General features: G+C 37.2%; 1 protein-coding gene across 4 annotated transcripts in view; it reads right to left on the bottom strand.

Moving 5' to 3' along the window:
• The window catches only part of LOC129771820 (tight junction-associated protein 1), a 137,275-nt gene that overhangs the window by 104,774 nt on the left and 20,121 nt on the right, over window positions 1-12,380 (bottom strand). For 3 of the 4 annotated variants that reach the window (XM_055775881.1, XM_055775878.1, XM_055775879.1), the window contains exon 2: window positions 1,725-2,060. In XM_055775881.1, the coding sequence (XP_055631856.1) occupies window positions 1,725-2,060 (336 nt within the window). Of the gene's footprint in view, window positions 1-1,724; window positions 2,166-2,327; window positions 2,583-12,380 lie in introns of those variants that run through there. The other variant, XM_055775880.1, reaches the window with a different exon arrangement.

Raw genomic sequence — 12,380 nt, 5'->3', positions numbered from 1 at the left:
GAATATTTTTTTGAAAAAGTGTCCGCCTTATCTCTTCCAATGATTTGAGCTGGGCAAGTTCTCTTTCTGATAATTATACGACAAACTTTTCATGGCATCATATTAAACAAGTTTTTCTGACGAAAATCAGGTTAATTTGTTGAGTGTTCCTCCATGATTTATCAATTTATCTTTATTTATCACATTGCCATTGAAAATACGGCGTTTATATCTTTTCTTGAGATTTTATGTCATGAATTATGAAAAAGGGTAAAAAATTACGCAAAAAAAGTTTATTCACCCTTAAAACGGATACTACGTTTTAAGTGTGTTTTACAGAGTTTCAGTGTGTTTAATATTGAAAGTTATTTGTTGCAAAAAAAAACACACATTCTGTTCAGCATCCGAAATGGAATTATTGAACATCATCAAACTGGCAAAATCTTCCATGATATTGCCGACATTGTCCAGCTTCACAAAGATACAGTCGTTAGGATTGTGCACATGTACAAAAAGCGTGGTTCTATCTCACCAGCTAAGCGATCGAGACGTCCTTCAAAGATAACTGGCCGAATTGACAGAGCTATCGTGTAGAAGGCGGAGCTGAACAGGGGACTATCAGATCCAAAAATTGCGAAACAAATTGAAAACGAGTTTTCCATTCACCTGACATCACAATCCGTACGAAGGCATCTCCATAAGAAAGGTTTTAAGGGCAGAGTAGCACTTAAGAAGCCATGGTTGTCCGCAAAAAATATCAAAAAAAGATTGGAGTGGGCCCAGGACTACATTTCATGGACCAGTTATGACTGGAATAAAGTGATTTGGTCAGACGAGACGAAAGTAATGCTGTTTGGGTCTGATGGTATCACAAGAAAATGGCGTCGAACCGGTGAAAGTTTGGAAAATGAGTGATTGCGGCCTACAGTCAAGCATGGCGGTGGTGAGTTACTTTACCAACATTGATTGTTCAACCAACTGAGCATGAATTTGTTTTTTTTCCTGCAGGTAGAGTCATGGTGTGAGGATCTATAGCTGCATCCAGTGTTGGAAAACTTGAGTTCACTACCAGTGTCTGCACAAAAGTTAAACTTGGGGCGCAGAGACTATGGATCGGCCAGCATAGTCTCCCAACCTTGATTCGATCGAGCATATCTGGTGAATTTTGAAAATTAAGCTCCATGAACAACAACCAATAAGCATCCAGCAATTACGGCAGGTATTCTCAACTGAACGGGACAAAATCACCCCGGAAACAATTACTGAGCTTGTTGAGTCGATGACACGACCATGCCAAGCAGTTATTGAAGACAAAGGTATGAAGTATTAAGACTATGTGAGCCAGAGAGGTGGGTATACTTTTTTGCGTTATTTTTTTTAACTTTTCTTAACATCAAGTCTGAAATGTAGGAGAATTAGTTTTTTTTTATTCTGAGCTCGCATGCATCGGTTTTGTTTTTACATAAATAATAATCAACTGAAGAACAATTAACCGTGTTTATTTTTCTGGTGGATTTTTAGAAGAAATCTAATTTTTCACTGGGGTTGCAGAAACTTTTTTTGCATACTGTGGATTCCAAATTGAAGAACAAATCAAGACATTAATCGATTGTATTTATTCCTTGGCATGTTTGGAAAATATCCAACTTGGGAAAACTCTTGACCGGTGGTATTGAGCTCAATACCTATATTAGCATATAGTAACTATAAGTGATTAAATGAAACTAACAGAACATAATACTTACAATCTCTCTCTTGAGGCTCTGAATGTTGTAGTTGGCTTGGGCCAACCGCACGCTGAGCGTGGCTACATCACTTGTAAGCTGCGCTCGCTCGCCCGAGTTCCGGTCCACCAGCTTTAGCAGCTTGTCCTCCAGGTTCTGGTTCACCTTCTGGACCCGCTTGTGGGATTCATACAGCCGATCGTACTTATCCTGCCAGGCGATGACGCTGTCCTCCAGCTCAACCTGACGATCACTTTCCTGCAGGCAGGCGTTCTCCATGGCCAACAATTGCGAGTGTTTATCGGCGAGAGCGTTCTTCAACACCTCGATCTCCGCATGCAGATGCACATCACAATTCTGCGATAAGGGAAATAATTGCTCGGATAAGGTATAAACCACGTATATTCACATTATTCGGGTCACTACTGAAATCCTCACTGATGCGGTTGCGGAAGTGGAAGGCTGATAGAAAAGTGACGTGGAAATAATTGACTTTCTATTTCACATGAAGAGAATGTTTTTAAAACAAAAGTTCAATCAATCGCGCATCAACTCTAGTTTATAATTGAAGCACAATTTCATGGAAGACAGGATTACAATAATAAGAGCAAATCGTCTTCATACGGTTCGCCACCCAGAATCACGATTGAATAAGCGCAACAGCACAATATCGACCAAACGCAAGGACACCCCAACGAGGGGGGATAAAGTCCTTTCGCATACGTATCTCGAAGCCAAACGGTTTCGAACCAAGAGTCAAGTGTGCAGCAATCGGAATGAGCCACAAGGTTGGCGAAATCGAAACCGCTTGGCAGTTTCCAGCTTTCACACAGAAGGAACACAGCACGCACGGAAAAACGATAACAGGACACGGTTATCTCGTGTGGAAGCCGGCTTATCACTAGTCAGCTGTAGCGGCTTAGCTTCGGTCGCAGCCCGGGCGAAGAGGTAAGCAAACATAATATAGTGGCTGTGTGTAGGGTCAAGAGGCTATCCGGTTGACGGAACAGTTGATTCGAAATTTTGTCCGATGAACATTGTAGTGGCGAATGAGAAAACGCACTTGAGGGCGACATCGTAGCTTTATCAAAGACTTTGAACGTAACACTTGTTTGACATACGAGTCCTATCGATCTAAACTAAAAAAGGAGTGTTTGGCGCTTCGATGATTCCTCGATGTGTACGAAATCGTTATATGTTCTTTTGAACAGCGTGATAAGTATTCTATATTTTAAACATCGTATATTATTTTCAATGTCTCCTATTTCGTATTGACAAAAATATGGATAATGTTGAAATAGTATGAAATCGTGCTTCATTTTAATTTTGGAATCAAATTAACTAGGTCAAATAGGTTACCGCTATATCAAAGTTACACATAACTTTTGATTCAATTCCTAGATTTGATAAGTGTAACCAAATTTATGAACTCTCATCGAAGACAACGAACACCGTGTTTACCCCATTACAGCACCGGGTACGATGGATGCTGCAAAACAAGAGCGCGCGTTTTCCGCAGCGCCGCGCTTGTTATGATTAAGAGTGACTCTGTTGGAATTGCTGATAAAATACACATCACTGCGCTTCATAGCTGTAATCATGTCAGCGTCTTTTGAGCGTTATTTATTACGCTTTAATCTTGCACTGCCAGCCCCACCCCTGCGGCAACGTGGTTTGCCCCTTTCGCTGCCACATATTCGAGAGATGATTCCGCGTTTGTTTGGCTTTTGTGCCGTATCAACAGCACCAGAATAGCAATAAATACCATCTGTGGAGGGAAAACAAAAAATAAATTTACAGACACGAGCAGCGCTAGAGAATCAGCCATCATTTATTTCGTTTCGGTTCGCGCTTGCTATCACTTCGGCTCTGATAGGAACTAGTCGCATATGTATTGTTCAAGAATGTGTTACATTGCGCTGAATGGGGAAGATTAATTGTGAAGTTATCGCGAAAACTATTTCTCACAATTTGGACTGAGTTTCACCATTCATATGGTCGTTAAAATAGTTTTAGTAGGTCAACTTCCGTGGCTCCCGTGGCCGGTTTCACATATATCATCCCGAGTGCTTTGGGTTCGATTTCCGCCTAGGCCAGGGGTTTTCGTCGAAGAATATTTATCCGACATGCACTGGTTCACGCGCAAGTACAAATGAAACACAAATTTCTGCATTACTCGAAAATTAATCAAGCGTATGAAACAAAATTTAGCATGTGTAGGATTTAGGGTGCAATAAATGTTTTTACGGTGTTTAGACACTCCTCCCCCTCTCTATGGGGGGCTACGTTACAAATGAATCATAAATGTATGCATAACTCGAGAACTTATCAAGCAAACAGAACCAAATTTGGAATGTGGAGGTTTTAGGAGACAAGAAACGTTTCTTAAGTGGTTTGAAATTCCTCCCCATCTACATGGGTTGCGCTGAATAACTCGAGAACTAATCAAGCAAATGGAATCAAACTTGGCACATAAAGGTTTTAGGGATCGATAAACCTTTCTATGGTGGTTCGACACTCTTCCTCTCTCTCTAAGGGGAGGCTGCCATACAAATGAAACACAAATTTCTGCATAACTTGTGAACTAATAAAGCAAATGGAGCCAAATTGGTTATGTGAGGGTTTTTGGGTACGAGAAATGTTTTTATGATGGTATGACACCCCTCCTTTCTCTGGAATGGAGAGGGGGTTACATAAAAATAATACACATATTTCAACCAAACCGGAAAACTCTGAAGGAAAATAGGAAATGTGTTCCACAATTACATAGTGATGCATGTGTTCTACAATTACATATTGACGAACGTTGTTAGTCCATTTGATGTTTGCGGTAACGAAAATGATCTTCGTTCGAAAGTGGAAATGGATTTTAATGTGATGAAACGCACTCCTATATCGTCTTCTATCTATATAAAAAATGAATCGCCGAATGTGTTGATAAGAGCAAAACTCAAGAAAGGAATTGTCCGATTTAGGTCTGTCTTCATTCTATCATGTTTTCTGTATCAAACATTTATTCCATGTTACGGAGAAACATGTTATTTGCAAGTGGATAAAAAATCTTGCACGAGAATTGTGTCTGAAAATAATTTGATATTATAATGTCGAGTTTTGGTGGAAGTACTGAAATTTTATAGTAAAAAATAATATCAAAGAGTAGATTAGAAGATCAATCAATGAACAATTCCGCGATTGGAGCCATAAACGTGCGCTTAGTAATAAAAACGTGGATGTGATAACAAAAAATTAATTTTGGGTGGGACGAAGTTTGCCGGGTCAGCTAGTGATGAATAAGCTTACTATCGGTGATGCACCTATTTATTTCACTAAATACATGATTTTAATTTGATGAATTTTAAACAGATTGATCAAATCAAACTGAAAACACAGATGTTATTATGGTAACCCGGGTCCTGACCTTCACTTATATATTTTCGTTGAATTTCCTAGTTTTTCCGTGAAATTTTATTATTCTTATATAAAATCCTTTTCAGAAACACTTTCAGTACAAGGTTTTGACGTAGGACTACGTCTTTGGTGTCTATACATGGAGGTCACCCTACGAAATATTAAGTGATTTCAAATGCATATTACGTAACATCGTTATTGCGATATATGTTACTAGCTGACCCGGCAAACTTCGTCTCGCCCAAAATTTATTTCGTGCCCCCTAAAACCTCTACATGGCAAATATGGCTCAATTTGCTTGATTAGTTCTCGAGTTATGTAGAAATTTGTGTTTCGTTTGTATGGGAGCCCCCCTTAAGAGAAGGGGGAGGAGTGTCGAACTACCATAGAAAAGTTAATCGATCCCTAAAACCTCTACATGCAAAGTTTGATTAGTTCACGAGTTGTTCAGCAACCTCCCCTCCTCTCTTTAGAGAGAAGAAAGGAGTGTCAAACCACCATAAAAACATTTATTGCTCCCTAAAACCTCCACATGCCAACTTTGGTTCTGTTTGCTTGATTAGTTCTTAAATTATGCAGAAATGTATGCTTTATTTGTATGGCAGTAAGAAATTCATCATTCCTCAGAGAGAGGGGAAGAGTGTTTATTCACCATAGAAACGTTTCGTGTCCCCCAAAACCCTTTTTGGAAAATTGGTGTGTATTTTCATGTCGATCGGTTCCGTAGTCCATAAGAATCAGACAGACAGACAGACAGAAATCCATTTTATATATTATATATATAGATACTACACCCGACAAAAAAAATTTCAGTGATTTTTGGCATGCTGGAACTTCGTAAAAAATCAACGCATACCGATGGGATGTGCATCGTTTTGAAGCTACATCTTTCAGATACTAGAATATTTTACGTACATATTTTCTTTTCTCATTTCATTTGGGATTGTACCAAAATAAAAGTGAATACGACGTCAATGGAGATGGAACCAAGGCCGGCTGGAATGCAAAGCTATTTCACACGACCACGCTATCCATATAGCTGCCAGCGTTGTTATATGAAAGCGTGATAATATTACACCTCATCATAAAAGAAAGTTGGAAAGTGTTTTCTAAGAGGGTAAAGAAGAACATGAACGAGAATATATATATATCTCTGACTGGGCCGTGTATTTGGCAAACTATACGAAAAGTTTTCATATGCTTTCATTCAAATGTGTCTCCTGTTTCGCTCGCTCATATTGGCTCTAGCATATACATATTATACAAGATATACATGTATTGAGGAGTAGAATATTTTCTGTTACTTTTCAACTCATTCAATGTAATAAATTGGGATGCCATAATATGTGCTAACAATTAACTTTGGGTGTAGGAACCAAATAAAAGCTGGTTGATGAGGTTAATTGGATTTGCTGTTGAGTTGGTTGGCAAGAAATTGTGTTAGTCCAAAAAATTCTTTAAAAAAACAAAGAAAAATCGATTTTACATTTCTTCTCGATATTGTTACTCACTACATCTACTCACACCAAGATAAAAATATGTACGAAAAATATTCTAATACCTGAAATTTGCAGCTTCAAAATTATGTGCATCCCATTGATATGTTTTTCACGAAGTTACAGCATGTCAAAAATCATTTAAAATTTCCGACTTCGCGCTCTGTTCCTTTTTATTTTTTGTCACTATACCCTATACCATTAGATAGGAAATTTACTCAGCATTTTTTTATTATAACACAAACAGTGAAGATAGTAAAATAAGTAAACGGTTTAGCGAATAACGAGGCATGTTTTTTTGGATTTTACTCGCTGCTTGCGATGTGAGGTTATGAGAAACAAACGACATGTTTGTATACAATTCGGGCGTTGGCAGAAATGGAGTCGTTCGCGAGTCGTTCTCGAATGGGGCGAATGATTTGGCTCGTCAGAAAGATTGAACGAACCGTTTAAAAAAAACAACGGTGGTTCGCCATACGAATTGTTTCCGAACGAACTGACTGCGAGCGAACTGTTTGAGAACGAATGATGTGCAACTGAACTGAATGCATACGGGATGCAGATTGCGTTGGACGGAACGGATGAATACAACGAAAACGTTTGGGTAAAGCTAACAAAAATAACGATATTGTCATTCACAGGCTAAATGCATGTAAAGTGTGGCTTATTTTGAGAAACATATTGTTACAAAAAATTTGCGACCTTTTCGTTCCCCATATCAACAAAACATAAATACCAACATAAATTCAGAAAATGTTCTAACTTATCTAACGATTACAATGTCACGACATGAATAGCTGTGAAGCTGCCTATGTTTTTAGGTTCGAGCATTCATTGCTGTTTATGATACCGGTATTGACACCGCTGAACGAAAGAGCGAAAGAACGGTTCAAAAGAACTGGTTCACTTAGTTGAACGGTTGACAACTATGCCGTTCAGCAATGTGAACCTAGGTAGTGCGGACTGAATCAAAACGGCTGTCAAAAAAGATCCAATTGAAATGTCGAAAGAGATCCAACGATCAGGAGTGTTATTTTTCTTATGATAATCAACACTATAAAAAGGGTATTGTTATCAAGGGCAAAAATAATTAAAATTATAAAATGAACGAACTACATTTTTCCGTCAATTGTTTAATTAACCATTGCATCTCTGAAAGAGCATCTCAGCCTTTCACTGAGCTACGCATTCTTAATGTTCCCTTTCTTTGACATAACGTTTTTCCGAACGAAATAAAAACAAACGAAGTCAGAGTTACGTAAATGTTTACTCCTGCGATTTGAAAATATTCGATAAAAAGTGGAACGAAGAGATGCCAGATGATTTTTAAAAAAAATCTGTAAAAACATGTGTATGTCTGTTAAAAATGTGGGAAAGTCTGTTAAAGTGTGCAGATCTATAGAAATGTCTTTTTTTTTAATTTTCACATATTCATTAGTACTTTGTACATCGCGATGAACGTAAGATTGTATTTTGTATATATATACAGCCATTCCATGCTAAACCGATATAGTGGTTGTCAGATTTTCGTCAAAAGTGGTAATTTTGTTCTTTATCGCAAAACATTAGACCCGTATTTTTATTTTTTCATTAGGGTGCTCATTTCCATTTTAGGGTGGTTAAAAAAATCTATTTTTTCCACTTTTTCCCAAAAATTACTTTTTTCAAAAATTCATAACTTTCGAGCACCGTAACCGATTTAGATGATCGACATATCAAATTGAAGCCAATGAGCTTTAATTGAAAAAAATTGAACTTGCAGAGAATATGGATCCTATTTTCGTAATTATTGATTGTAGTCGTTTTTTAATGTATTCATGGCTTTGGACTAGGGGGCGCTATATTTTTTTATATTTTTTCTTGAAAGCTGAATTTTTTACATAAAATAACTCCATATCCATATTTATCGTTTTTGAGATATGATTTTTCAAAACTAATCGATGGTTCGAAAAACAATTTTTCCCCATTTTCCCACTACAAAAAGTCATAGCTTTTGAACTATTGGACCGATTCATATCATCGACATATCAAAATGAAGCTTACGAGTTATTTTTCTTTGAAAAAATATTACTTTTGCGAAAAAAAATAATTTTTGTTTTTGTAATTATTGATTGAATTAGTTTTTCATAGTTTTCTAGGTTAAAGATAGAGGGCGCTATATTTTTTTATATTTTTTATGGCAAGCTGAGGATTATTTAACTAACATATCTCGATATCAGAAATGCTATAATTATCGTTTTTAAGTTATAATTTTGTAAATTTAACATGTTTTAAGTCTTCGATCAATATTCCTATGTGTCTAAACTAGACCTATGCGACTAGAATTCAATCTTCCCGCAAGTGTGATATTTTTTCAAATTTTTCTTATTGGCTTCAATTTAATATATCGATCATCTAAATCGGTTCAGTAGTTCAAATGTCATGATTTTTTGAAGAAAGTCATTTTTGGACAAAGAGGGAAAAATGAACCACCGATTAACTTTGAAAAATAATATCTAAAAAACGAAAAAAGTGCATCTCTGATATCGAGATATGTTGTGTAAAAAATCATCAGCTTTCAAGAAAAAATATAAAAAATATAGTGTCCTCAACGTCATAAGAAATAAAAAACGACTACAATCAATAATTACTAAAATAAAATTATTTTTTTCGTAAGTTAAATATTTTTTAATAAATAGCTAGGTCATTAGTTTCAATTTTATATGTCGATCATCTAAATCGGTTCAGTGATTCAAAAGTTATTAATTTTCATTTGTTATTTTTGGGAAAAAGTGGAAAAAAGTGATTTTTCGGATCACCCTGAAATGGAAAAGGGCACCCTAATGAAAAAATAACAAATACGAGTCTAATGTTTTGCGATAAAGAACAAAATTACGACTTTTGACGAAAATCTGAGAACCACTATATCGGTTTTGCATGGAATGCCTGTATATATACCCGGCAAACGTTGTTCTGCCATAAAAAATATTTCTAGTGAATATGTTAGTTGTAAAATAAAAAATAACTTATGTGTTGTAAGTGTGTTTAAATGTTTCAACGATCTACACATACGTACATACGCGTTATTAATTTTTATAAAAATCAGTTCTTCGTTGGTATATTGGACATCCACCAAGGCTGCAATGATGTCCGGGCAAAAGTACTTATGTGTATGAGTTCCAAACTTCATACACACTAGATGGACCAACCAGAAAGTCTGCCGGGCCACAGATTGAATATCGCTGATCTAACGTCATGTGTATTGATATAAATTAAATATAATAACTTTTCTGTATTAAAACTATACAAAATGTCATACGGTGAGTCAAATATCTTTGATGCGATGAATAGAGCCTCTTATTTTTCAAAAACCTGTGAAATATTGTTATATCCAAAAAGTCTGCAACAAAAATAAAAAGTGTTTTACAGATATGTCTGTAAATTTACAAACATATTTGTAAATCTGGCATCTCTGGTGGTCTGAGAATTTATTGCAAGAAATCGCTTGAAAACATGCATGAATTTGCCTGAAAATGAAGTGAATTGAGTCCGCACCACTTAGATGTGAACTACTTTGTCCATCTTTACTCCATGGTCTGGTTGCCTTATTCGTTGTCACATGTTTTTTCGCGACGGACAAGGTGAGTCGATGCGTATTGAAAGTTATTCTACATAGCAGGCACTTATCAGAATCAAAGGAGAGGAATTGGAAGATGGATACACACTATTATCCCCAAAGTTTAGTCGAACGCCTGGTTTAAAGAGTTTAACGTTGATAGATATTTTATTAGAAAGGTGTGACACCAACACAATTTTTGTTTTGTGTGTCGATATGAGCCAAAAACCAAAAATAACGCCAGTTCAATCCACCTCTTGTGTCAATGAGCAATTGCGGGGCTGTTACGTATAACATGTACATGACCAAACAAGAGGTCATTTTTCTCTTCGGACGTGGTCACTTTGTGATCACACCTGAAGGTTGTACCATTGGCATTAAAAAGGTATACGGACTGAAGGTTGTGTGCTAGTCAAATAGCGAATTAAAGTTTGTTCCAGTCAACCAGATTTCTGAGCTACAACACAGCTACGGACTAGCCGGGCGACGCAAGCTGATGGACCTTTCCATCACAAAAATTGAATAAAAAAAAGGTTAGTTCATTATATTATATTTTGTTTCCTGTTCGAAAAACGATCCGCAAAGAGCTGTCGGTAACAAAGATTGTTGTCTAATTATATTGTATTCAATAGACATCTCTATCATGGAGGATGTGATTTAGTACCTTAGTATTGTTCAAAACTTTGCAGTGGAAGAACTAAACTGGCTACCGAATGATTCGAATGTTCGATTTTATTAATAATATTTTTAATGTAAATTTATGAGAATGTTAAGTTTTTCGTGTTAATGTTGGAATATCTATCTGATTTCTTTTACAATTCGTTTGAAGTACTGTTCAGTTCATACAAAATGAGGTTTTCCTAGGACCACTATTCGGAGTTGTGAAAGAGTTTATTTTACGAATTCTGAACAGTTACAAAAACTTCATTCGAATGCAATTATCCTAGAAGTCCTACGTCTAGTTTCCGTCCGTGCCTCTAGGCTTAGATCTTTCAACTTTTTTCACCACTTTTAGAAAAGGTGTTTTTTTTCTGTATTATAGTGACTTTCAACACTTTTGGCTGGCTCGTCACTATTTACCTTCCATTTCGGAAGAATGTCGGGAGTGAGAATTGAACTCGTGATCTTCAGCGTGAGAGGTATGGATGTTAACACTATACCAGATCGCCCCCTGAAAAGGTGTTACTCTATCTCATAGAATACATATTTGATACGAAATAGTTAATTTTAATTCATCCTTTTTGTTTTAACCCTTTCGTTACGAGCGTCGTCTATGGACGACATCCGCGCGACGAGCAGTGTGTACGAGCGTCGTCTTTAGACGACATGAAATTCATACAGCTCTTCGATCACACCAGCGCGATGTGCATACTTTTCGGCGCAGTGCTCCGTACAGGGGTAGCACTTCGGTGGAGCACACTACCGTAATGAAAGGATTAAAAGCGCATTTTTTTCCACCCGGAAACCTCTGCCATTTTGACGTAGGACTACGTCTAACCGGAAGATATAGGGGGTGAAATGGAAATCTAGGCACTGAACAAGTAGGAAAAAATGCAAGATTTGGAACGCTTATAACTCGAGCATTTCTCAATAGATCGCAAAGGTTTTTGCATCAATTGATAGGAAATATATCTACGCATCTATCATAACGAATAACATTTCATTTTTCTTGAGATAAATAATTGAATAATTGTGAAATATCAAGCATTGTCAAAATGCACTATGTGCCCATTTTTGATTGGTCCATTTTGTGCTCCTCAAATCGTACCGACCAAAACGGGCAACCAGAGCAGCAGCGAAATAGAATGAAGCACAATTGGAAAGGAAAAAGAAAAAAATGAGGGAAACATTGGTCGCAGTCTCACACATGCGTAATTCTCGAGCCAGCCAGTCAGCTTAAAAATCCCCTCTCCGCTGCCGTAACGATCATTCTCATCCGAACCGTACACCACATCGTTTCGCATCACCTTACATCAACAAACCAACACAAGCAGCCATGGTTGGATATGGCAAAGGAGGAAAAGTGAAGGGAAAGGCAAAATCCCGCTCGAACCTTGATCTGGAGTTCCCGCTCGTGTTGATCTGGAGTTCCCCGCAAGGGTAGCTAGGCCGAGCGCGTTAGTACCAGTGTACCAGTCCACCTAGCCGGCGTTATATAGCTTCGGCCGCCGAAGTGAT

This window comes from Toxorhynchites rutilus, chromosome 2 (genome assembly GCF_029784135.1).
Source record: "Toxorhynchites rutilus septentrionalis strain SRP chromosome 2, ASM2978413v1, whole genome shotgun sequence".
Lineage (NCBI taxonomy): Eukaryota > Metazoa > Arthropoda > Insecta > Diptera > Culicidae > Toxorhynchites > Toxorhynchites rutilus.
This window is presented reverse-complemented; position numbering and strand designations above follow the sequence as displayed.